The following is a 27,728-nucleotide window of genomic DNA, read 5'->3' on the forward strand; positions in this document are numbered from 1 at the left end:
TTTCCCCACTAATTTGGAACTCGGTCAAAGGATCTGGCTCTGAAACAATAAAATGTTTTGAAAAAGTCTGTCTGATAGTTGGTCGTAAAAACGGTTTGGATGAATGTGAACGCATTTAGAAAATGACAATTCATGAGCCAGTCTAATCACAGCTAAAAATAAATAAATAATAATCATTTTTAAAAAATTATCGAGAGAATTTTGTAAATATATCAAACACTCCTTTCATTGTTTCCAGTGAAGACAGACTGCTAAATGCATTTCTGTATAATCTACTTGCTCCTGTGGCTGCTATTTACATCATAATCCCACAAGTGCTATATTTCAGCACAGTTGAGCGGTTCAACAAGAGTTCAGAACAAGAAGGAGCACCTACGGGTTGATCGAATGATTTCACCCTTTTTTCATTTTTATAAATCCTGACTGTTCATTTTCTGTGCACAATTAGTGAAACATGTTCTTGGTGAATTTTGAATGTCAGAATAATTGTCTGAACCAAATTATGAACTACAGATCTTTTCAACGTATAGATTTAAATTAGGTTTAACAAAGTAAGGGGGTGGGGGGGGGGGGGGCGGGGGGGTCTTGTCCATTCGAACTAATTGTGAGAAAAAGTACCGGTACTTTTTTTCATGACCTAAATACACCCAATACAGTAAAAAATTATTGCTTTGTATTGGCTAAAAATGCCCAGTGCAATTAAAAATTTTTGAAAATAAATTTTAAAAAGCTTGGAACTGTTTGAAAAGTTGAGAAGTTCATCCAGAGGGTGTGCATCTTCTCGCGGTCAGGGGCCATGAAGTTAGTGCTTCCTGTTTTGTTTTGTTTTTTTACCTCCGTTATGATTCAATGCCATAGATAAGGGCTTTACAAAAAAAAAAATAACAGCTATGTATTATACCGGCAAAAACAACACTCGTAGATAAAAATAGGTCCACACAACATGCTCCCTTGAAACTGTGTATTTCCAGTGAATGCTAAGATATGTATGCTCCATTACATTTGTAGGGACTCCACCCTGCTAACACAGCTGCCATGTTTGGATGAGAAAGTCGTTTTTGTGTTTTTTAGCCTGCTCTAGTCGACTCTAAACTCAGATGAGTTGGGATGGGTACCAAGCCCTGGTACTAGATTTTTTTAAATACTGCAATATCGATATTGTGTATCACAGCATAGATGCACTTTAAGGTGTCAGTGGTGACTTTTTAGCGTATGTTTAGCAAACACATGAACATGATGCAATTTACAACGATTCAACAAAAAATAGTGCAAAAAATAATAATAAACGAATAACCACAAAAAAAATAAATAAATTAGGCCACAAAGAGATTTCAACCAACCCAGTCATATATCCTCAAATAAAGAGAAATTAAATAAGTGAATTTACTTTTGGCCTTTTCCATGGTCTGCAGAGGATCTTGTGTGATGCCATTTCTTATCGACTTGTGGAATATAGGAGGAATATTGCAGTTGAGGTAACAGGGCTGAGTGAAAACCCAGCAACAATACTAGAATGGGATTTGAAACATTATGTATTACTTTTTTAAAAGAAAATAAATTTGATGTAGTTAAGCACGGCGGTCTACTGGTTAGCACGTCGACCTCATAGTACAGAGGTGCAGGTTGGCCTTCTGGTGTGGAGTTTGCATGTTCTTCTGCGTGGGTTTTCCACGGGTACTCAGGTTTTGTCCCACATTCCAAAAAATGCATGGCGGATAACGGAACACTCTAAATTCTCGCTAGGTGTGATTGTGAGCGTGAATGGTTGTTCGTCTATGTGTGCCCTGCAATTGCAAACAGTTCGGGGTGAAAACAACAAATGCTATTTTTCCTCTGTTTTGTTTAAGGTGCTTTGAATTTGTCTTTTAAATTCTATTAAATGTGCAATCAGATCAACGTGCAAAACAATTTGCTTAGTAAAAATTAGAGTCAGATTATAGTGCATTTATTCATTTTTATTCCCTCAGCATGCAAATGGCACTGATGCCAGTGCACAGTGTGTACTTGTATAGATACATGCAACACTTGAGTTGCTATTGCTGTGACTTTCAGCTTGCCCCAATGTACAGCAATTAAATGAATAAAACATTTGTTGTTTTTTCTTTGCGCTCTTTTTTTTATTCCATTGGATTATCTTTGGGTTCAATACGGTGCTATTTTTTATTGATTAAAACACAAATAATAAATACTTTCAGGGGCTCCATTCATTTCATTGGGTAAAACGTTTTTGATATATGGCTATGAGTGAATTGAGTCATAAGTCAAGGTAGCACTTTTGCACATCTGTCGCATCTGAACTCCCAAAAACGCTATCTGTACGTACGCACGTCTGCGAGGGGTGAGAGGTTTATATGTGTGTGTGCAGGCAAATGCGAGCGAGCGCAAGAAGGCGGGGTGAGCGACGAGAAGCATGACCTACATTTGGCAAAGCTCATCGTATGAGCATGAAACTGCCTAACATCACCCCAGAGCTCCTCAGCATGGAGCCACGTGATTGGCTGCTTTCAGCTCGAGCCTGACAACAGCACTGGCATCACCTAGGGGGGTGGGGGTGGGGGGGGGGGGGTGAAGATGAGGATATGGGGCGGAGGCACATACATAAAAAAATAAATAAATAAAATGGGGGGGGTCAGGGTGACACTTTGTTTTCGATACATATTGGGATCGTTTACATTTTATTCCCATGTTGGGAGTGGGAAGTTGCTTTTGCGACGGAATTTTGGTCAAGGATCTCACGTGGCAGAGATTAGATAAGGAAAAATGAATGTTTGTCACATCGCGTGTAATTTTCTGGGTTTCTCAGACTTTTTTTTTTTTAATTCGCGCCGTAGTATGTGATGGTTTTGGCGGGTGGGGTCTGAGAAGGATTGACTGATGGATGCTGACTTTGGTGTCGCAAACAGTCATAATACAGAGCCAATTTGTAGCACAACACCTCTGCAGCTGGCAAAGACACAAGTGGGCACGCACACAGACACAGACACACACACACACACACGCTACTTTGACAATGTGCCTCCGCCTTTCTCTTTCCCATAGATCCCCAGGCACAAGGCATTGTGGGATTCTCTCTGGCAAGGCTCTGTCTCTTCACAGCTTTAATCTTTAAGTTGTTTCCATAGAAACGATATGTTCACTCAGTAACTGTCAGATGGCTTCTAAAGCAAGACGAACATAGGGGAACGTCCTCAATGACACGAGCCCTCGTCCAAACCAATGATAAAGAGAACATCTCCGTCACTGGACAGACGCATTGATCCCGATGATTAATAATGAAGATTAAGTATTGAGTACGCTGCAACGCAGTACTTCAATTATTAATTTCCTTATTCCCGGCGTCTGATTTTTTTTTTCTCCCAGCTCATTTATATGCTTTACATTTGCTGGTTTGTCGAGGACACTTGGAGCCGAGCTCGGGTTATCTAAGGTAGTCCCCACCCCTCTGCATCACATCAAGACAGATACAGCGTACAATGTACCCCCACCATGTCGCGGTTTGTCATTCGCGCCCCTGCTTTCTCGCAGGTTTTTAAGGTAATTCTTTTTCTAGAGATTCTTACAGTATACAGGCCATTCCAAAATGAGACATGCATGCCTTCAGTTTTCCTTATCTTCCTGGCTGAGCGAGAGGACCCGGAGGAAAGATTGGAGGAAAGATGGTTTGAATTTTAACAGTGCTTCGGAAAGATGCCACTTTTAACCCACTATGAGCATAGATTACTCCTGACGCACCTACCGGTATATGGAAGGATATTACCCACAATCCTTTATTTAAAGCAACAGGCCACCTGTGACGATTACCGATACGACGCAAAGAACCTAAAGAACAGAAAACACCTCTGAAGAAAAAGCGATGAACCACAAGTAAGTTACTTTTCCGCTACAAAACAAGAACTATCAATGTATTGGGTTTTTTTTCCATTTATCCAGGTAAGGCAATTGAGAACAGATTCTCATTGCAATAGTGACCTGGAAACAGAAAGCAGAGTAGAAAAAAGCAAAATCAAGGCAAATGCAAAGACATACCAGGGCTGAAACTGTCCACAGTCCAGAATCAACGTTTTGGTTTGTTTTGTTTTGGGGTTTTTTTTTTTTTGCTGTCTCGGGCTTGACTCGGACTTGTCTCAGACTCGGCCATTGAACTCGCAAAATATTTTTTATCAACTCAACCGAGTACAACCTTGTTTTTATTCCGGAAAATTAACATCCTCCTTCAGAAGACACTAATTGAAATGAAGTTTTTCAGATGATCAGAATCGCCATCTGATTGGCTAACCTGACCGCGAGTGCCAAAGCACACAGTCTTTTTCTTCCACTCATATCAGCCCTCAGCGCAGTTATAAAATTTAATTTTACCAACTATTAAGAACTGGCCTTAAGCACGATGTATTAAATTTAAACAAAAAAAAATCATGAAGCAACCCGCAAATTATGAAAGAAAACAATTTCGGACATATATGGCACCACGTCAAACTTTGTTGGAAACTTGCAGAGGCACCACAAAAAGTTGTTATTTATCTGCATACACGGTCAATAAGGCAAAGGGTCCCATACCATCTAAGAAGAGTGTTCAGCATGTTATCGTGAAAATCTGGATGTGCATTTCGACTCGGATTTTGTGGACACGACTTAAAGTGAACTCGGACCTCTGTGACTCAAACTTAATTTGGACTCAATAAAGGTGAACTTGACTACATATAAACTGTGCAATGTGATATACTGTAATTACATATTCACACAATATAAAATAGTTTAAGGCAGTATTTACATCGTACTTTCCATTCCAACAGAGCACGTAGTGAATAGAAAGTTCCTAAGAGGCTAAAAAACAGGTACAGCAAACATGTGCAGTGTCCGTCAATAACCTTTTCAATGATGGTAGTGGAATGAATGAGATGAGTTTTGTTAATTGTTGCAGAATGCTCCCGTCATTTGGGACAGAAAATTGAAAAGCTGATCGACCAAAAACACTTCCGATTTTTTCGTGAGTGATGATGTTAGTGAATAAAATCGCTGGAATGGAGAATGTGGGTGGCGATATACGCATGGTGAGCAGGGAGCAAAAAACAACGTTCGAAATCATGATCGTTATTTTCGTAGCCCGTCATTTACGGCATGGTAAATAAATAAATAATAAAAGGCACATTTAAGAAAGACTACTGGGTACAGTTGAGACAGTTGCAGTTTGCATTGTAAAATAAGTTCAATTTCATAAAAATTGTTATCAATACACACAACCGGCATACGCACGTACGCACGTGCGCACGCGCGGACGCACGCACACACACACACACACACACACACACACACACACACACACACACACACACACACACACACACACACACACACACACTGACCAGCAGTCGGAGTCTTCCCCTAAAGATAAGCACAAATCACCAATTTGCTGCCTTTGTGCCCGTTTCCATGGAGACACTGTTAAAAATAACACGGGCGACGGCTTGTTTTGTGCCATTCCGACAACATAGCTGATATATTGTCGAACACGCGCAATATAACCACATATGGAATGTCTTTTCTGACCGTTTGCTTAGCACCGCCGTGAGACATTGTTCCCAAGCTACAGGACTACAGTTTTGTTTGTCAACAGAGTTTAAATGGCCCATTGCCTTGTGTTGTTTCCACACCTTTATCCAAAGCACATGAATAAAAATCTCACGGCACATCGCCTTAAAAAAAAAGTCACAGAAACAGTCCATCTACTGAAATAATGATGATCCCCTCTGAATTTACCCACACGTGTACTTGCGCAGTGTGAAGTCTGGGCCCGATTAATTGAAGACAAAGTTATTCTTCTTTTGTAGGCATGGCAACAGGTGGAGATGCAGGTTAATTGGGTACCCCTTGCCAGTTTGTGGAAGAACATTTCATTTCTGTCACTATACGTTGCTGACATAAATAGATGAAGAGATTACATTATTTACAGCAGCCAAGTGGAATTGGGTCATTTCTCGGAGAAACATTTCATTTTGGTGAATCGAGGCAACGTTTTGAAAATCACGTTTGTCTCGAAGCAACTCTCCTTTGATCTTTGTGATAACCCTTTGCCGATAAGATACAGTACATCCAAATAAGAGTCGCTGTTGGCTGAGTGGAATACAGCAGAATAGATGAGAATAATTTCCCCCTCCAGTTTACACACAGCTAATACTCAGCCTCTTAAGGAACACTGTTGTAAAATTGGGCTGGTGAAAACACTGCAGAAGCCTTGAAAAGCTTGAACACGGAGATATCGAACAACAACATAAAATATTCAAACGCTTACTCCCTGGTGCCGCTTTTCTACTCAGATTTGAAGACATTTTAGAATTTTACACATCGTTAAAACATCTCATACTGCACCTTTTATACATTATAATTCAGATGTTGGGTTTATTTTCGACCATTTCCAATGGTTACAGTATAGCAAGAACGTATGCCTGAATGTCAATTTCATGGAAGAAGGGCAATTCTTTTCTTTCTCTTGAAAAATAAAAACATGTGCTAGAACAGTGGTCCCCAACCTTTTTTGTGTCACAGACCGGTTGAGACAAGTACCGTACATGCTGTTCGCGGACCGGCAACCATTTTTTTTTTTTAAATGTACAGTCATAATACTTCCTTTACTAAATACAATACTACAAAGTACTGTTGACATTCGTAGCTGTGTTTAATTTATTTTTCTGGTGAACAATTTGACATACAGTGTACATTTACTCTACATTCTAGTACTATTCATACATTTTCATTAGACTTTCATTTAAAAAAAAAAAATACTCCAATTCAGGTAAATGTTCACCATACATGTCATCCAACTATAATTTCATTAATTGTCTTTTTAATTGTATTCATCATGCTCATTTTATTTTGATAACGTGTTGTCAGCCCTATCACTTTAATTATTCAGATTTCTGAATCTGAATAATGGTTTGTCTTCAAAGTGCGTGATGTGTTTTGTCACTAGGGGGCAGCAAAAGAAATTTCAGTACTGTAGTAGGATAATGCCTCATACATCGAACCTGCAGTTATTTTGTTAAAATTTCCCCTTTTTTGGCAAGCTAGCTGTGATGTAACAGTGACTTTTAAAAAAAAGGACTTATGCTGGACCCTGCGATTCAGCTCTGCTAACCAATACAGAGAGGCCATAAACATGAATCTAAATGAGCATTTAAAACACACACACTTGTTGCCAGAAATGATTTGCAGGTCAGAGGGGGCACAGAGGGGATATGGAAGAGGGCCACGAGACAATAGTGCAGGTGTGCAGCACACACAAAAAAAGAGATGGGTCGGGAGAATTAGATACACAGGAACATTATGAATATGGATGCAAAGAAGTTCAAAGGCACATCAGGGCTTCACTGAAAAGAGAAAAAAAAAATCACGAGACTGTAGTTGAAATTTGACGAGGGAGGAGGGGGTCTCATTTCTATCAGGCATAATTGTTTGATTAAAGGGGACATATAATTGTTTTGGTTTAGGGGGGTTTTGGAGGGGGAGTTGTATAAATTGTACTTTATAGCAGTGGTCTCCAACCTTTTTTGCATCACGGACCAGTTGAGACAAGCACATGCTGTTCGCGGATCGGCAACCATTGCTTTAAAATTGCCGGTTTTTAAAGCACCGGTACTGACAATAAAAATGATTATAATTAAACATTTTATTGAACTCGATTTTTTTTTAATTAATTTCAAACAGTGTTATTCTGCTGTGTAACAAATGCAGAATAACATCAAATAACACGGTGATCGACTAAGAAATGGACCAATCGGGAATTATAAATACGCCCTATAAGGTAAACGTAATAATAATAAGTTATGATCCTACATCCGCCGTTAGAATCATTGCTCCTTGCAAATGTGACTGATCAAAAGATGACACCATTGATTGCCGCTTTCATCCGGTGGCTGCCGGCTGTATACTGTACTCTGCTCACATTTTCATGCTTTCCACTTGATCACTCGCATGCTACTTGTTCAAATGATTCAACGGGTTTCTTGTATGAGGGGAAAATGCACACACTTGGCCAGATAAGCCATTTTTCCTTCCTATGTCATGTGACACATTAAGGTTAAAAGGTCTCTGGTCTGACTAGGAAGGCAGTATGCTGGATTTGGTGTCAAATAAACCTCAATAAATAAACGCAATACTCAGCCATTATGGTTCAAGATGTACTTCTGATTTTAAAAAAACAAACCGTTTTTCTATTTGTTTGGTATCTCATCAAGCCGGGGTTGAAAACTCAAAAGTTCCTCAGGTCAACTGCCAACAGTCGTCCAAAATCAGTGACATCTAGATCTCCAGATTGTAGTAGATTTCGAGCAGAGTCCTTTCTCCTTCTGTGTTTGTGAAAGATTTAGCTTCCTTTTTTTTTTAGATCCCTTGTGTTTGAATGACTAGTGGATTTTAAAACAACGCAAGTGAGCGGCTGTTGAGCATACTTCAACGGTCACTTATTGCATAGAATCATGTGATACAAATTCGCAGCATGTGGTGGATTAATGCATTTAATGCTTGGTAGCTGACTGTCCCCCCCCCAACCCCCTCCACCTCCCTGTCCACATGTTACTGCATCATGAGGAGATTACAGTCGGGGACAAGCCATGCCCAAGCAGGAACCTACCATCACTCTCAAAATATGGGGGCAGTGTTCCATGTGAAAAACACGGCTCGACGCCAAGCATTTCTCATGAAATATCATCCCTTTTGAGTACAAAGTTATTTCCGGGGGAGTAAAAAAGAAAAAAGAAAACAAAAAAAGACTTCCACTTTCTCCACCGGATTAAGCAAGCAGAGATATTTTCATCTGAGGGGAAGCGAAAGAGGGGACAGCAGGTGGGCGAGTGAGGAGGTGGAGGGGGAGGTTGTGTGACTACAGATGTTGCCTGTCTAAATGTTTCGCTTTGTACAGAAATATTTTTAGCTGAGTTTGCGAGAGTGCCTGTGACATACAAGGGAAATGGAATGAGTGGCAAAGAAAGAATGAAAAGAGGGAAAACGGGGGAAGCGGTGAACAGCAGGGAATGATGGCTTTGACTTGTCTCGGGATTGGCTGCGTCCCTGTGCCATCGAAAGGTAGGGATAAAACGGAGTTTTTCAATCATTGTATTCTCACATCATTTGCGTCTGGCTCTGAGAATTGGTATGCGAATCTAGCATCGGTGGAAACCAAAAAGATGGTCACCTACCGGGTGTACTGTATGTTTTGAAATTCAGTTTAGTAATTTTAGCATAGCGGTTTTACCATTACATACCGTGCAGGTCAAATTGAACCCATTTTGGAAGCAATAAATCTACCATAAAAGTCACCCTTTCATCGTGAAACGTAACCACTTTTCCTAATGTGACCGAAAAAAAAGAAAAAGTAATTCTTTTGAACGGCTACTACAAAGTTTGTGAACACTGAGGCTGTTGCAGGTCAAATTTGAGCCAGATTTACTCAAAGAGATTTAACCGTTTCTGTTAAATCAAGAAAAATGGTGGTAGTAACGGGAATCTATATTTACCATAAATGTGTGTATTCTTACTGGACAGTGGGAACAGTGCTCAAGAGGGAGCCTGAAACAATCGCCGTAGTTGCTTGGGGTGGCGGGCCCACCACATTTTCACCCGTTCCAGCACAAATTTATACTGTTGCTGTAGGCTGAAGGCTCTTGTGAAATCTCCAAATGGTCAAAGGATGTAAGTCATGCACATGGAGACGGTTTTGTTGTTGTTGTTAATGGGACGGTGGGAATGCTGAGTTTGAAACAGTGGAGAAAACAGTGCAGGACTCCAGACTGCCCTTAAATGGCCGCATTTTGCCTCAAAAATTTGAGAGTAAAAGAAAACTTTTCATTTACTCGCGCATGTCGAATGTACATTTGCAGCTTATTATTTTTTTCAATAATTATTATAGTTGAATAGTTGTTTCCACCCATCCACTTTCCAATCCACTTAATCCTATCCGCCTATCCCAGCCGTTTTCGGGCAGTAGGCGGGGGACACCCTGAACCGGTTGCCAGCCAATCGCAGGGCACACAGAGACGAACAAACATCCACGCTCACACTCACATCGAGGGACAATTTCTGGTGTTCAATCAGCCTGCCATGCATGTTTTTGGAATGTGGGATGAAACCGGAGTACCCGGAGAAAACCCACGCAGCCATGGGGAGAACATGTAAACTCCACACGGGGAGGCCAGAGCCAGATTCAAACCCCGCACCTCCGCACTGTGAGGTTGACACGCTAACCACTCGACCACCGGGCCGCCTGAATAATTTTTGTTGCTGAAAAATATCTGCTCTACAGCCCATTTTTCAGTCATATAGTGAAAACGAATTGAAATGTGAACATTTTACTGACCATACTTCGCAAGATTTACAGTGCGTGCCACTAAATTTCAGGATAGGAACCACTGTGCTCCTAAGTTAAAAAAAAAAAAAAAACGTCCCACCACATTTGCACAGGTTCCTGCAGAAATATGCACCTGTTGGTCTTTGAGGGGTCATCTGCAAAAATACACTTTCCCCTTTTCTCTGCATTATTGATGAAGTATTCATCATCAATTACTGTCAGACAGGCTTGAATTGATTTCGGCAATTATGACGAGGGTCTTCTTGACCATACGATGCATGTATTAAAAATGAACCACATGTGAGGGTTAAAATCACCAATGATTGTACTTCATAAGCAACCTCCGGCATTGAGATACAGTATGACGCGATTGCTCTTCGGCTTTTGTTCTGCTCTACGCAACTGGTTCTTCAAGTAAACTGAGTAAACTTGTGACCACAACTGATATGTAACAGCAGTCTATGACAAGCTTTTGCACTTAGCGCTGTGGAGTGTTACTTGACCCAGATACACACTAATACGGCCTCGCTTAATGACTTTTTTTTTACTCACCAACATCTTGACTTGTCTCACTCTGGTTTGGACTATTGATTTTCTATTCATGGATCCTTTATTGAATGCTTCTACATCTTAGTCTTGTCTTGTGACCGTTTTTTTTTTGTTTGCTTGTTTTTTTTACCTTTAATTACTGATTATTATTTATTACTCACTCTCTATTTGTCATGTGACTTTTTCTCTCCGAATCGGTTCAACAACACTCAATACAATCTTTTATATACCGATGACTCACAGGTCTATTTCTTGTCAGACGGTAACACAACTTGGTGAAACACAATCCTGTTTTGCAGATATTCCAATTTTGCACAATAAAGAGCAGAATTAAGATATTGGGTCATATGTAACACTTTTTGCTGCCAGAGGTTTGAAAATCGACCGACAACTTACATCTATTGTGACATGAGGGAGGGTAATTGTGGGCATGTGTAACCGCGATGCAGAGTATGCTAACTCGCGCGCCAATTCAATCAGCACAGATGGTCCCAAATGATCCTATAATGCAGTTGAGTGCGCCTTTAGACAAAATGTTACGCATGCACTGAGGTGACGTCCATGTTGGCTGCTGTATATCTCACATCAACCTGACTCATCTGCTGCAGCAACATTCTTTCGGGACTGAAATGGTAGAAAACTGGATGCCTGGTGAGAACAGTCAGTCAAGTTTAAATGACACAGAACCAAAACATCTTCTTGGCATGCAAAGCAGAAATGAGGGCTTGGACCATATGAATCTTTAGCGACAAGTGCAATTGCTTATGTGTGTGCAGTCGAGATGTTTGACTTCAACATATTTCCTTGAGACCAATTACTACTTTCCTATAGTGTTATCCTGTGGCATCTCTAGAGCACAGAAATATGTTGAGTATACACAAATGTATACATTTTTCAGCAAACTGCAGAGGAAAGGTTCCGGGGGGAGGCACAACTAGATGTTCAAGAGGCGCTAGTCCTCATGCTTGCACTCAAGGAAGGTGGAAAGTCGGATAGATCCCACTCAGATTGTGCCAATTCCGACCACAAAGTAATCCAGGCGAATGCAATCAACAAAGATGGCAGATTCCGATACATTTATTTTTTTGTTCTGGTTCATCACAACACACTCTGACCTCCAGAAAACCTCCTTCATAGTTTCAAGCACATGAGAGAATATGTCCTGAAATTATAAAAAATATTTTAAACAAAGACCATTCCACAAAAGAATATCAAAAACTCTTGTTTTCCAAATTGGATCTTTTGAGTATTTGAGTATTATTATTTGAGTTTGAATTTAAAACATTTTATTGTCTTAATGGCTTCAGAAGTATCTCCATCTAGATAAGAGATTATTTCCAGTCAAGTCTTCCTTCATGAGTCCTATTCCGAATGAATGTTTTAAGTCTTCTTAAAGGGATTTTAATGATCCTTCCACAGACACTGACAGCAAGTGGAAGTCAGAGTAACTTTTTCACCTCTGATGCAGTCAAGATCAAAACTCTTTTGGGCCAGAAAGATAAGAAGCTGTCCTGAAGTGTTGGGTTCATTCCCCACTGTATAGGAGCAGCTTGATAACAACAGCCTCAAGGCTTGCTACCCAGACGCAAAAGAAGGTTTCCAATGTGAACTTGTGTGCTCTCGTACGCCCCCCTCAGTGTGGCTGCCACATCCACATTAAAATAAGGCTGCCTACCATTTTGTAGAGGCGGAATTCTGTCTGCCTCCCCTCGCACTTTATCTTCAGTTTAATGCACACACAGTAAGACTAAATGTATAGCAAAAATGTCAAACAAAATCTTTAAAACATATATATTAAACACATTAGCTGGACAATGGAAAACCAGAATGCATATTACAAGTCCCTGAAGACAAATTGGAGACATGACGAGAGACAGAACAGTCTCTTGCCTCTGCTGTTGCAGTGCAGTAGTGTTACCAGTAGAAGGTGCTGTTGCACGATGCCATTTTTGCGTTTCGTGTGGAATTGTGTCATGCATTAATTGTGTAAAATATGTATTTTGGTTGCTTGGTGATTAAATGAAATAATGGAATGGGATCTCTATGTACACTTAAAATGCCAACACACCCTTCAAAATAAATGCATGCTAAGTTGCTTGCTCAAAAGTTACTCACAAATCCTCATTGTTTCCCTCCCTCTTTTTCTTTCATTTTTCAGCCGTGTCAAACTTGGATATCGAGAGCAAGCTGTCAGTTCACTACCAGGCCCCATGGCACCAACAACACAACGTGTTCCATCCGTGTACCCGACCACCGTGTCTGGAGGAACTGCACAAAAACGCTCAGTTCAGCCTCCGAGCCCTGCACAGAGGTGACGACTATTGTGGTTTGGAGTGCCGTTGTGTCCTTTTGGATGCATATATTCATGCCAAAGTGTTTATAAATTTCAGACGAAAAACGGAACGAGCGGCCCACGAGTCGGGAGAGGAACAGGGTGACTATCTCCATCTCAACGGTTCCCGCTATACCCACCTTCCCCTCACCACATTCCATCAGACGGCAACAGAGAAGTCGGCTGGCGCGAGCGGTAAGCAGGACGCGGTCGCAATGAGAGCACGAGCAGGTTATTGTTCACCCGGTAAACCTGCTCACCTACACTGAATTCTGCTGGATTTTTCAGCTATTGTGTTTTTATGTACTGTGTGCAGAATGACAAGTCAGAATTTCAAGTTGCATGCCTTCAGTGTAATTCAACATTGTGCCACTAATGTCAGGCAGTGGATGGAGATGTTACATAATTTTGAGCAAGAACAAGAGGCTGGCATGATAACTACTGTACGTTACAGTTGTTGTTCCCTCAGAACAGAAAGAAAACAGCATGTGGATTTTTGTATGTGATGATGCGCCGCGTGTGTTAAAATAACAGTTGTTTGACCGTTTTTACGAGTACTGTAAAATCAACGCTAATTTCTGTTGCCTGGCAACCGGTGGTGCTGCAATTATCAAAGATGGCATTGCAACATTGAAAACAACAGCTTATCAAATGCCCGGGAGATTTTCGAAAAAGATGCAAGATGCAAAATGTTTAATGTTGAATATTGCGATATGAGCTTTGCGATTTTTAATGTTTAATATGTACCTCAAGAAATGACAGGTTTTATATCTAATTAAAGAATTAAAATGTTTCATTCGGAAAAATCAACGGGCTCAATGTATTCATAGCCTATGACTGTAGTTATTTAAAATTCTAAAATTATATATGGAGGGACGACGGTTGACTGGTTAGCACGTCTGCCTCACAGTGCAGAGGTCGTGGGTTTGATTCCGACGCCGACCTTCCTGTGTGGAGTTTGCATGTTCTCCCCGTGCCTGTGTGGGTTTTCTCCGGGTACTCCGCTTTCCTCCCTCATTCCAAAAACATACATGGCAGGTTAATGGAGCACTCTAAATTGTCCTCTAAGACAGAAATGTTGTTAACACGGGGGAAAGTAAGTCAACAAACAAGAAAGGAAACATGCATGGTCATGATGACAACAGGTCAGATTTTGGTTTTAAATGCTGTACTACTTTCTGACTATAATCTTATTGTGGTCTTGCCATGCAGCAAGAAAGAGAAGAGCGAGAGCGAGAGTTAGACTATCAACCCAGGAAGGTAATAAATAAATATAAAATTCACCTAACCAGGGGTCACCAATATGTTGCCCACGGGCATGTTCTAAAAAATTAGCCTACCAGTGAAGTGATCATTTGACAATCAGAATATTTGCCGAGATTTACAGAAACAATGTGTGACATATCAACATTTATCTGTTTCCTAGTATACTTTTCCATCTAAATTCATATCATTCCTACCATATCATATTGACAATTATTGTGAGAAATCATGAACATGATCAATGTCTCCACATATATACTGGTAAATAAAATGCTTACCCCGATAAGTCAAGGTAATTAAAGACCATTTTGATATTTCAAAAGTGTGTACAAAACTGGTAGGCCTTGAACATTAAACAGTCCCCAAGAAGTGGCTCTCACAATGTTGGTGACCGTTGGTTGACGCCATCCCGCCGTGCACTGTAAAAGCTGCCCTCGCATCTCATATGCACTTCCATTGTAACCATGTATCGTGATTGTATTGGGAAATGTAACTCATTTAAGACATTCATCATATCTCCGCCTCTTTTCCGTGACACTAACTCCCGCTGTTATTTCCCTTTCGCTTCTTCAAGGAGAGGACGGTGAGAGAAACGGAAATCCAAACCGCTCCGAAAAAAGTAAGAATGAGACGCGAGAACAGATCTCGAAAAGATATGCAAAGTCTCGCCTCAGACGATGTGGCGAGTTTGTGCACGTGATGTTGACTGTTATTATTATGTTCTATGCCTCCATAGGAGAGACCAGGGCGAGAAGCAGATAGTCACACCATACAAAGAAAGGTAACTTCAAAAACGTTAACGATGAGACATGGTTATTCTCTGAAGGATAAGATTAAAAAAAAAAATCTAAATGTGGATTTTTGTAATAATGGACAATAGAAAATAGGACACATCAGGATCTTGGACTGTGATTTAAGAAACCTCTCATGAATTCATCCTTTTCTTTTTATTATTCTTCATGACATCTTTTTGTCTTTTCTTTTGTTGCACCATTTATTCATAGTTTGAGTGCTTTTACTCACTTCATCCTATTGAGGGATGCATCTTCATTCCCTGGAATAGAAAGGTATTGGATCTGTGTTGTGTGTTCAACTTGTGTGTGTCCCATCTTCACATTTGTTCTGCTAGTTTCTTCTGTCCGATTCATTTATAGTACAAACAATTCCCCAATTTTTCTCGAGTTATACAACTGCAAGGATGCCTACTTTCTTATTTTAATACTGCTTGTTGTGGTTGACTTTCACTTGAAGGCTACCTCAACAGGCGAGGCAGACGATGATGAGGTGTTAACAGGTCACAAAACAAAGACCTCAGCACCTGCTGTCCCCGCCACCCCGGACAAAGAGACCAAATGGTCGAAGGAAAACGTGTCCCACTCCGATCAGAAGACAACTTCGGATGATTCTCTTGCCGTCTCCTCCTGTATCATCCCGATTAACGTCACAGGTAAAATACAAAAAGGTCACCTTTGATTTGTTTTCATCCTATTTGACAACTATAAAAAAATACCTGCAATCCCCTAGGTGGGTCTTTCATTCTGAAATCTGATTACTTTTCCTCTCGTGACCCGTAGTAGTCGAAAATGAACGCCATTCATTTTTTTCAGGAGTTGGATTTGATCGAGAAGCTAGTGCACGTTGCTCCCTTGTCCATTCCCAGTCGGTTCTTCAGAGAAGAAGAAAGCTGAGGAGGAGGAAGACCATCACTGGAATACCCAAACGAGTACAACAGGACATGGGTATGTTGGGTATTATTGTTATTTAGTTCCGCCTTATTTTTATAGATTTATGGATGGCTCAGATCTGGGGAAGGATCATTTTATTATACTCATCCAGTGCTTCTTGGTACAATCATGAGGTCCCACACAGGAATCATATAACTTAAAGGGGACATATTATGTAAAACTGACTTATTATTTGCTAATATCTGAGTATTTGGGCTCTCTGCAGTGTCTATCTGTCCATTAAATTTTAGTCTGGGTGTGTTTTTCTGTTTGCCGGTCTGTACATTGCGTGCGCCACATGCACCGATCTGCACACAAGACAAGTGATTTAGATTATTGAATTTGGGTGGATTGCTAATGACATGCCAACTCTAATTCAGGGGGTCGACAGCTCTGCGCTCAGGTGGCACACCCACCAGTAGATGGGGAGTGGCACAGCATTTTTTTCTCATTTGCATGAGAAAGACCCCAACCCGTGCCTCCAAAAAGGGTGCCGTTCCACGGGGATCTTAAAATGTGTTTTATTCTCATGTATGTATGAACGTTGGTTTGTGTGTGTGTGTGTGTGTGTGTGGCAAATGGACTTGATACATTCAAGGTGAATGAATAATTTGGGGTTTAATTATATATACACACACACACACACACACACACACACACACATAAAGGCCTATTTATTATTGTATTTGGCAATGGTAGTACGGGGTGGTAAAAGAATGGTACTCCAGATTAGGTTTACTGAAAGGCATTTTCTAATCTTGTGTTGCATCAGTTACACAGGGTTAGCAAATCATTCGCAGAGTGCTCGAAGATTCGTTCCCGAAATTATTTTTCTAAATTATTTATTTTTAAAATGATACATAGTCTTTACATTTACCATTGGACATGGTCTTAAAAAAATACCATGGAAAATATAAACATTGCCGGAAGACACATTTTCAAGTAGTGATCTACATTTTACCATAATATCATTTTGGTATATGTTCGTAAACCGAGAACCACGTGTAATAACAATTAAATCCCAAAAGAAAAAAACGGGTTAATTTATATGATTAAATAATAGTTGAAAATTTCCTATTTCCTGTGATGTAACCAGTACCACCCTCAAACAAAAGCAAGAAAAGGCACAAAAAGATCTGAGCTATCTCCTGGTTCATCTTTGTTTTCTTTTTTGTTTATGTATTTATTTTCATGTGCATGCAGTATAACAAAACAATGTACAATCGTAATGTACATTGTATTATATTTCTGCATTTAAAATGAGACTTTCAAAAACACTATCCTGTTGCAGTATCAACAATTTTACAATCTCAACAACAACAAAATTAGCAGAGTAGACTATGCTAAAGCGCATTATTACAGTCTTGTGGTTCACCATCTCTCCCTCATGTTTCATGATGAAAGTGACTTCAACATGACATTACTGAGACTCAGCATGCTATGTCATTTTACATTCAGACTCCGATGAATCACCGGTAGCAAGAGAGCGGACAATAATTGTCCATGCCAATCCGCACCAACTCTCGCTGTGTCACGAAGACTTCTCAATTAGTGGTCGCCTTCACCACACTCGAGACTCTGGCTGCCAAACAGATGATTTCCTCATAGCATGTAAGTTCCTTTGAATGTTTCCTCATATCATTCCTTCCCATTTGTCCACCAGGTTGTTAAAAGATCTACCCACGAACAACAACACATTCGATTTCCTAATAAAATCTCATCTAAATATCCTATCACTGGATAATTTCATGTCAACCTTTTACTCTTGCTATATGTTGGAAAACAACCATCTGTTGGCCACACCAACATCAAACAACCATCCGCCATTTTAGAGTACAGTGAACCCACGCTATTCGCGGGGGCTACCAACTGCAAGTCCTGCTGCGAAAAGAGAAATACAGTAGTTCGATATATTTAATGACTGTGGTCGGTAAAAGACAAAGAATAATCAGGAAAGCATCAAAACCCCGAATCTAGCACGGACACAGTCGTGAACCCAAGTTACATCAACGACTCGATTCAGTAGTTCAATTATTTAACACAAATAAGCCACCTTCAAATCGACTCATAGCTAGCATACGAGTCTAAATAACACACTAGCACAAATTGACACTATGTCATGCAAACAAATATGCATACGAGCCCTTGACACAAATGGTGTTAAGTCATGAAACTCATCTTTCAGCATGTACACACAATCATAAATGTTGACAAAGTAGACTACAATTAGCCGCTGCATCATGAGAAAAGCAAAGACATACTTGCAGTTTCACGTTGTTCAGAAGGTGCATTCAGGGACCACCAACAGAAAATGAAAAAAAAAAACACACCACATGATTAAACTAAAAAATATCATACCACAAGATGGGGCCAAAGTAATACTTGTATTGCTCTGGCCTGAACACAAAAAAGTGAGCTTTTCAGTGAATAAAGTAAAAAAAAAAAAAAAATCTACAAACAGGCAAATTTGCAAGCGCCCAACCGTGACTATGCAGGGTTCACTGTAGATCGAGCACTGTGAAATCCAAATGGTAGTCAAGTAATCAAGTGATGTAATGACTGTCGATCAACCCTGTGTCCCCACTGTATTCTATGCAGGTACAGCTGCTCCTTCCAGGAGGCGCATCAGAGCTCAACGAGGCCATCAGGGAATCCCAGCATCTCTTTCCCACTCAACAGGCAACATTTCTTCCCTTGGTGACCAGTCTGACTCGACATACACTAGTACCACAACCCACACTGGACGTTTGCGATCTCGTAGCCTCCCACGAGAAGGTGGACGCCTGATGGATAGTGATGAGGATGACGATGACAATTACGATGACGATGATGACGAGGATGAGGAATTGTCACCATACGAACCAGAGGATTTTATTCCACCCGGTCCGAGTCCGAGGCTGAAAATGATGATGATGAAGGATGAAGAAGAGAGCACCGATGACCAGGCGGCTCCTGAGCCACTGCAACTTGGAAGCCTAAAACGGTTGCAGCGGTCTGGGGAAAGAGATCGAGGAGAAGGGAGCCCAGAACATTGCTGGATGGAGAGAGGCCGTTCTCGCTTGCCTCGCAAAGCTGACATGGGCAGTTGCGAGATCTCTTCGAGTTCCGATACATTTAGTAGCCCAATTCACTCTGTGTCTACAACAGGAGTGCTGAGTAGCCACGCAGACCACAAGGAAGACCATCAGTCCTCCAGTGGCAATTGGAGCGGTTCCAGTTCTACCTGCCCATCCCAAACCTCTGAAACCATCCCCCCGCCTTCTTCTCCACCACTTACGGGCTCGTCACATTGTGACTCGGAGCTGTCACTCAACACTGTTCCCAATGCCATGGATGAGGGGTTTTCACTGGATCCCACGTATCATTCTGAACTGAGACCCCAAGGACCAGGCCACCGGTCAAACTCATTCACATCCTCAGCAACAGACCAGCTGGATGATGCAGGGGTCAGTACCGCCAGTGAGGGGGAATGGGCATATCCGCCAGACCAGGACCAGCTTGACCCAGACCGATATCATGACCATACTCAAAACGTATGTCAAACCCGCAGCTATAGCTCCAAACAAGCTCTAGAAGACCAAACGTGTTTCAGTGAAAATACCAACAACACCGACAAAGACACTGGCTCTCCTTGCTCATCTGATACGGGGGGTTTATACACATCTGAGCAATTTGGCAAGAGTAATCAGAGACACTACATATATAACAACTATGCAGACCAGGGGACCGATTGTGTTCAATCCAACATTGTGGCAGCACATCCCATTTCCCAAGGAGTTTACTCCTCAGCCTCGTCTGACTACAAAACAGGCACTGTGACGCTGGGGAGGCCCTGTCGTCCACTGAGGAAACCCAAACTAAAACCACCTCCACCTATGCGAACGTCCTCCCTGAAAGAGGCTAATAGTAGTGTTGATGTTGGAACAGACACACAAGCAGATCAAGACCAACCAAAGATGGTGAATGAACAAGACCTGCCACTGTCTTCCACAGATATGAAGTTGGAACTGGAACTTGGGGGCATTCCAGAACCTTTAGAAACGTCTTGTCTTGTGGCAGAGCCTATGGAAACTTGGGTTATGGGACTGGGAGAAACTGTGGATATAGTGGAGCCCATGTCCTTCAGCTCAGCAGATACACACTCGTTTAAGGATGAAGGAGCTGTGCAATCTGACTATGCAGACCTTTGGCTTCACAATACAGAGATGAAGTCCAACAATTGTGAGTACAAATCCCTCTCTAACTCCAGCACGGCGACAGACACAACTGTCATGGATTGTATCAAGTCACCGGACAGCTCATCCTCCACTGAAACACAATCGCAGTCTCTTTCCCAGTCTTCTGAGACGAGAGCTGCTAGTCCACCCCACCTGCCTGGAGACTTCAAACTTGGGTCACCGGAGAAGTTGGCTGGTCTGGCATCACCATCCAGTGGTTATTCAAGTCAATCAGAAACACCGACCTCTACTGTGCCCTCCACCTCAGCAGCGTTCTTTCCAGGCCCGATGTCCCCTTCGACGGGCAAAAGAAAGCCCAAAGTGCCAGAGAGAAAGTCCTCTCTTTCATCCTCGCAACACCTTCCGAGAGACGGACCTTCAATTGCCTCCACTTACAAGAGAGACCCAGATTTCCCACCACCACCTTCTCAGCTTGATCTTAATATTATTCACGGTGGCTATGTCAGACACACGCTCTCACACAGAACGCAACACCTGCACACACTTCACCACAGCAAACACAGAGTAGCAAACGTTATTCCCACTGGAACAAAGCTGTCGGTCCCTGAGACATTAAATAGCAACCCTCCACCGTGTGCAAACGCTGCTGCTTTGATTCCTAGCTCTCATATGTTGACCATAACTCCATCAATTTTACGTTCAGTGCAGCTTCACTCTGTCAGCAAATCTAGTAATACTGTGACCAGCTCAGGCCTGGAATCTGCCAGTGGAGCAGCAACTGTTACCAAACCCAAATGTTCGACTAGCGCCGCAACTCTAGCCCCACCCCCAATGAACACTAGGCCACTCCCTCCTCGGAGACCACCCCCCAGACCTCCATCGCAGGACCACAACACCTCCCCTGATCACTCTCAGCCAACTCCCCCTGGACGTCACCCCGATGGGCCTCCTTCGTACGAAAGCCTACTACTCAGACAAGATCGGTACGGGCCCGGAACTTTCTGGTCGATGACAGCGTTCAGGACTCGTATCGACCCATTTTCAGAACTCTCTGATGACAGCTCGCCTTTGCATCGGCCAGTGCCACGTGCCCCTCACCCTTCGCCAGTGGATCTACACACGCATATCCGCTCACACACAGAATTTAGAGGGCTGACACATTCAGCTCACACACACCCAGAGTTTCGGATCTTGGGGGAGCGTTCTTTTTCCCAAGATGATGATGATGAGGAGGAAGATGAGGAAGAAGAAGAACCAGTAAAAGAATCACAGAGGGCCACATGTCACAGGGTGGGCATGCGAACAGATCACCCTCCCCCTCCAGCCTATGAGTTTGCCGGAGGATTCCACCTGGACTCAGGGCCCTGGACTAGTCCAGTCAAAGTGCCTGGTACCACAGTGGAGACATCGCACCCTTACCTAATCAGCGATGCCAGGAGGATAAGACAAGTGGTGCAGGATGAACAGGAAGAGACATCAGGTGCTACCAGAAGTGCCCATCACCTGCTGCCACATGACAATAAAGACGACTCCACCACTCCTGACACAGAAGACTATTTCAGTAAAGGTAAGTTTGTGTGCATTTTAACCTACATTATCAGACATAGATCATGTGTGATAGAAATGTTTTCTGTTGCAGATTCCACACCCACTGACAACTCACTTTCCCCTTTGACGGATGACGCCAAAGTTGATGACGATATCACAACATCACCCAACAAGTCCAGAACCACTGAGGATCTGTTTGCCATGATACACAGGTGCTGTAAATTTACCACGGCATACTTACTGTAGAATTCATTCGATTGAGAGCACCAGTTCATAAACCACACATATGACACATCCAAATTTGAAGAGTGTGCTACCCCCTGTGGCGCACAAGCCTTAACCTGACAGTCCACACCATATGCATTAGAGGTGTGTGTACCTGGACTGATGAGACAGTTGGGGAGGGTTGATTGTTCTGGGTGTGTGTTGACTTGTGGTGCTGTGGTGTAGAAGGTATTGACCTATGACCATGTCAAAGTGTCCTTGAGCCTGAAACGGAACCCTCCGTTGCTCCTGATGCTGCTTCATCAGTCGGTGAATAACGGGACAGAAGTAAAGCGCTTTGAGTACCTTCAAGGTTGAGAAGCGTACCAGAAGGGAAAGCTCATTCATGTCAATATAATTTATATTTTAGTGTGTTTATTCTTTGATTGGTATTCGTATAATCTTTTTTGTCAGTTTGTTCATTGTGGTGTTACACGAAAAGCACGTTCAGATCTTGATGCAGACAGTATTCATCCAGCTGTCTAAATCTTGGTTGTGACTTTTTCCATTCAGATCCAAGAGAAAGGTCCTGGGCCGTAAAGATTCGGGAGACTTAAATGTGAAGTCTCGTCTCTGCACCACAGCACCAGTGAACCCTAACAGTGTCGTCACCAATGCCATTATGCCACCACCCCCTCCACTCAACACCCCAGCCACCATAGCCACTGCTTCCGGGTCACAACGTGTCCCTGTTCCAATCTATCGCAGTGCCAAGAAATCCAGTACATCCAATGAAGAGTTTAAACTCCTCTTGCTTAAGAAAGGCAGCCGATCTGATTCCAGTTACCGCATGTCAGCCACAGAAATTCTGAAGAGCCCTATAACTCCAAAGAGCCACGGGGAATCCATTCCGGAAGGCCCCATTGGCCAAGCCGAAGAGACCCCCGCAGTGCACCAGGAGCCGCCACTCTCCAACTTGGACCCAATCCAGATACCAGGCCTCTTTCCCAGGGCCAACTCTGAGAGCTTCACCCCCAAAATCCTGCCTATGACCGCTGCATCTCGACAGGGACGTTCTCGGGTCCCACCAGTAGCCAACAGTAGTCGCTATAGTACTCGTAGCCGCCTCTACACTGCTCCCATGCAAGCCATTTCTGAAGGGGAAACGGAGAATTCAGACGGAAGTCCCCATGACGACAGATCTTCGTAGAATTTGTTGACATATATACTCTTTTTGGAAATGGCCCTCTTACTACTTTTATAATATTGGGTGCGTCCTGATGCCTTTCATCGAACGCACGCCAAAATCAAACTGTTGCGAAAATGTATTCGGAACTGTTGGGTTTCAGATGTTGTGAGGAACACAATGACAAAGGGTCATCTACAAAAAAAAAAAAAAAGTTTACCTTCAAACCATATGAAAAGGATAGCTCCTTGGTAGATAAAATATCTATTTTGATTGAACTGTCTTTTATATACATTTAAAAAAAAAGGAAATTAAGTTGCAAAAGAAAGAAAAGACATGACATTTTGTGAAAGAACTGCATGTACAAGCACATGCAATATTCACTGCTATTTGTACTTCCTGTCTTGTTTGGTGTGGGTGTGTGTGCTGTTGAGGAACTGCTTTCTTTTGAAATTAAAAATTCATTAAAAAAAAAAAAATTATATATATATATATATATATATATACATATATATATACAGTATATATAATACTCTTCCAACTGTTGGTGCCCAAGCAGTAACCAGACTTTGCATTGAAGCGCATTATAAATATTCCTGCCGACAAGCAAGGTTTATCTTGAGCGTAGGTTACAAAACGGTCCCAACACAACACCAAGTTGTTATTTCTGTCGGCAGACTTGGGATCAGGAGCATAGCATAAAAGACGACCACATAGTTCTTTACAGAAACCATATTGTGAAATTTAATATGATGCATGTATTTTTGTAAAACGTCTCCACTCCAAACATGATGCTAAAGTTTCATCGTGTTGCATGACCCGAATGGAAACATCCCCCTAGATTCTCAACTGTCTGAACATTTTGTGGTTCCTTCGTATCATACGGAAAACGATTCTGTGAAAAGTTTTAGCGACTGATTGATTTATAACACACTTCCATTGATCCAATTTAATGTTTCGTTTTTTTCTGGGATTTTAAGTAGTAGACGGGGTCCATTTGTGGAAGACTTTGGGACAATCGCAGTGGCCTTTCTTTGCTAGATTTGCTTGTGTTCAGTGTGATTGACTCTACAAGGACCCTGGCCAGAAATACATTTTAAATGAACCTTCAAACCATGTCACGCTATTGTAACTTGAAGTAGAAAATTAGCATTTGGAGGCGGTTTTAAAGGCACCATTCAGTTCAAATGGTGAAAAGTACTTTAGAGGGTCCTAAATCGGGTTGTCCAGAGAGTCATTTGCAAAGCTTTCCAATAACCGACCTCTCTTTTGCACTTGATGATTCTTCAAGAATATTCAAAAGAAGTTATATCTTATAATGAAATTCCATATGTATATTTGTATTGAATATAAAGTCATATCTATATAAAACAATGAGAAGACATTTTTAACAAGAGTGTAGCAAAGAAGAACAGGTCTCACTGACATGACATACAAATCTTAACAATGAACACTGTTCTCTCCTCGTTGCCTATCCTTCATTTGCACTGACCCAGTAGCACCAGACAGGTGAGAGCTCAATGCGCCATTTTATCTAACTTGACAAATATTATTCAAGTTGAACACGCTCCCCAAGATTTAAACTCAATTCATCCATGGGTGTAGCCTTTGGACACCATTTATATACCAAGGTTACCTTCCTTTTCCAATTATAGTGGAGCAGTACATTTAGAGAATCAACTAGAGCAGTGATTCTCAAACGTTTTACATCAAGTGCCACCTAAAAAATTACTTAGCCCCCTCAAGTACCATCGTCATGACCAACATTAACCCTTCCGTGCATCCTGTAACCTGATAACATGATAAGCTGTCCATTATAGTAACCATCCCTGAAAGTGTTCAAATATACTAGTTGGCCCAAGTGTTCATTATCAAGTATCAAAGTATTGCACATGGGGCTCTAAACTGTTTTATTTTGATATTTGGCATTTACATCTCAATCTATTTTGTTTTTAAACAATGTCGAGCATTTGGTCCATTGGTAATTGTAAGAAGAAGATATTTTTTTTCCCCTCAACAAAATTGAAATGTGCATTTACAACAGTAAAAGTACTTCCCTTTCTCAGAATGAGTAGCACATTTTATGCTCTCCTTCGCTTCCTGAAGTAACGCCAGAATAGACACGAGCTGATGTTAGCAGTGTTCATCAGCCATCTTATCTGCCTCATAACCGAGTCTTGAATATTTATTCAGCAAACGTAGACACACTAATTTCCGTGGCTGGTTGCAAAAATTGAGGGATGGGTGGCTCTCCCCTAAATGTGATATCATATTGGAAGTATTGCCTCCTCCAGCAGCCACTTTTCAAACAAATGTTATGCATGTCCCTCCTCTACCATGCTGTGGTACCTGAACATTTCCCTAAACTGACACATTTTTTGTCAAGGGGAAGGGTCATCGGGCTCATGCACTGACTGCTCGCACCAACAATGAGAGGGCGAGGGATCGTGTCGCTTTGCCTGCAGTGACGTGGTTTTGAAAATGTGACATTTTAAAACCTTGACATACCTTGAAACCGTTAATTGGGCCATGCCTCTTGTGAACCATTGTTACATTATGCACAATTTGCACATTTAGCTGCACTTAAATATAGAACATAAAAAATACTTGTTGGTTCAATTCAAATGTATTGCACATAAAAGCAGAGCTTAAAAAAAATAAAGAAACAATTGCTAAAAATCAAATGAATTCAACCTCATAGTGAAATACAACTGAAGTGGACTTGGGAAGTGATTCTTTCTTGCACCACTAGAGGGTGACAAGAGGAAAAGGTCCATCGATTAACAGCTTGAACTCTCACCTGCCTATCACAGCAAACGTTACTCACATTCAGAGACCGCACTTCAATCGAAACCATTCACTGTATTCTGTGAATACCTCGCCAAACATATTGTTGTTTTACTGTAAATGCTAGCTAGCTAGATAGATAGATAGATAGATAGATAGATAGATAGATAGATAGATAGATAGATAGATAGATAGATAGATAGATAGATAGATAGATAGATAGATAGATAGATAGATAGATAGAGTAGCAGACCAACAGATACTCAGCGAACCTGAACTACAGAAGTGACACTGTGTAACTTGGAGTGAGTAAAAAGCTGTGAATTGCGCAAATTTTACATTCATGACACTCACATGGCTTCATGGCACTTGTTCTTGACCATTGTTTTATTTGTTGTGTTTTCTATCACATGCAATAAGACACAAATGAAAAAAGAAAAAAAATGACTCCACCATATGTGTATTTTTTATCTGAGGGATGTCTCCAAATGAGAAAAGAATTTGTATTTTCTGTTCTAATGTCAAGTTCAATAGTGTGTTCAATAGATGTACAAACTGTCTGGCTAATTCTGTTCTGTATAGTTGTGATCACAACAGGGGTTTATCTTGTACTGTATATCTTACTCACTGGACAATCATATGTTTTAAGAGACTGAAAAAAAATTCTATCGAGAAATCAGAACACTTGTGGTGCTGGGTCCTAGTTTTGCTTGAGCCGCAAAAGTTGGTCTGGGAGATATTTTTACTTTCAATTGGAAAAGGACAGCTTGAAAAATAAAAGAGTGAGAGTAAAAGGCTCAAAAGTGACTTGTAAAATAGTCATTCTACTTTTGTTATTCTTAAAACTTGAATTCCCATTTAATATTGTAGACAATGGATGTGAATGGGTTATCTCTCCGCCACTTGAAGAATGCAATGTGAAGATTCTATTTTAAAACTTGGAAAAAAACAAACAAACTAACTAAAGAACACGTAAAGCGTTGAAGATTTGTCAGGTGTGTTCGTTTTTCTATTCATTTATCCCGACGAGTTTGTATTATTTCTCAATTCAGTGGGTACATGACACTATTGGCTCAGTAAAACAGGAAAGTGGGGTTACCATTCAAAATCAATGTCACCTCTTATTTGTAAAACTAAAAAGTCTCATTTTATTTGGGAAAGCAGCAAAAACAAGATTCTTAAATTCAAGTGTTTCAAGTGTTTTGATGTTTGCTTTCAATTTTGCTGTAATGAGCTGTGACAGACACTGGACATTTTTTTCAAAGGTGTACAGTATGGAATAGCACTAAACAGAGTTTAAACATTTCAAATATATGTGAGATAACACGCAAGTGTAACTGTCTATTTAAAAGAAGCTCCAAGTTTAAAGGACATAACAGATTTGAATCGTTTTTGTATTTTTGTATAAACTTGTAAATACATTTTTAAAAGAAAACAATGTTGAAATTCTTTCTTTTGCAAAATAACCAAATAAAAGAATGAAAGCAAACAATTTGTCTGATTCATTCCAATCGATTGTTGTTGTTGTTTGTTTGTTTTTTAGAATAGTAATGGGCTAGATGAAGAAAGTGAACACAAAGATGAAAGAAGAAATACAAAAAGAGAAGAGAATAGCAATCCC

The 27,728-nt window shown here is 41.1% G+C and overlaps 2 protein-coding genes across 2 annotated transcripts in view; both read left to right on the forward strand.

The window, feature by feature from the left end:
• Window positions 1–13,436, forward strand: part of LOC147207467 (actin remodeling regulator NHS-like) — a 37,443-nt gene extending 24,007 nt beyond the window's left edge. Inside the window, exons 2-4 of the mRNA XM_086106463.1 lie at window positions 8,956–9,075; window positions 13,044–13,196; window positions 13,276–13,436. Coding sequence (XP_085962589.1) covers window positions 8,956–9,075; window positions 13,044–13,196; window positions 13,276–13,436 — 434 coding nt within the window. The remainder of the gene's footprint in view (window positions 1–8,955; window positions 9,076–13,043; window positions 13,197–13,275) is intronic.
• Window positions 13,437–14,378: 942 nt separating this feature from the next.
• On the forward strand, window positions 14,379–27,599 carry LOC147207468 (actin remodeling regulator NHS-like). Its single transcript, XM_086107277.1, has 9 exons — window positions 14,379–14,477; window positions 15,055–15,099; window positions 15,217–15,261; window positions 15,732–15,927; window positions 16,088–16,219; window positions 17,663–17,815; window positions 18,803–21,949; window positions 22,022–22,142; window positions 22,708–27,599. Exons 1-9 carry the CDS (start codon window positions 14,424–14,426, stop codon window positions 23,342–23,344), a joined length of 4,530 nt encoding a protein of 1,509 aa, XP_085963403.1. The 5' UTR covers window positions 14,379–14,423; the 3' UTR covers window positions 23,345–27,599.
• The last annotated feature ends 129 nt before the right edge of the window (window positions 27,600–27,728 follow it).

The sequence above is a fragment of the Hippocampus guttulatus genome, chromosome 3 (genome assembly GCF_054856545.1).
Source record: "Hippocampus guttulatus isolate MCC_2025c chromosome 3, RoL_Hgut_1.0, whole genome shotgun sequence".
Classification (NCBI taxonomy): domain Eukaryota; kingdom Metazoa; phylum Chordata; class Actinopteri; order Syngnathiformes; family Syngnathidae; genus Hippocampus; species Hippocampus guttulatus.

Bases quoted from the DNA above. Each gene is read 5' to 3' on its own strand.
- LOC147207468 (XM_086107277.1), top strand. From the start codon at position 14,424: ATGCAGCAAGAAAGAGAAGAGCGAGAGCGAGAGTTAGACTATCAACCC. The intron at 16,220-17,662 runs GTATGTTGGGTA...TTTTACATTCAG, and splicing joins ACGAGTACAACAGGACATGG to ACTCCGATGAATCACCGGTA. The intron at 21,950-22,021 runs GTAAGTTTGTGT...TTTCTGTTGCAG, and splicing joins AGAAGACTATTTCAGTAAAG to ATTCCACACCCACTGACAAC.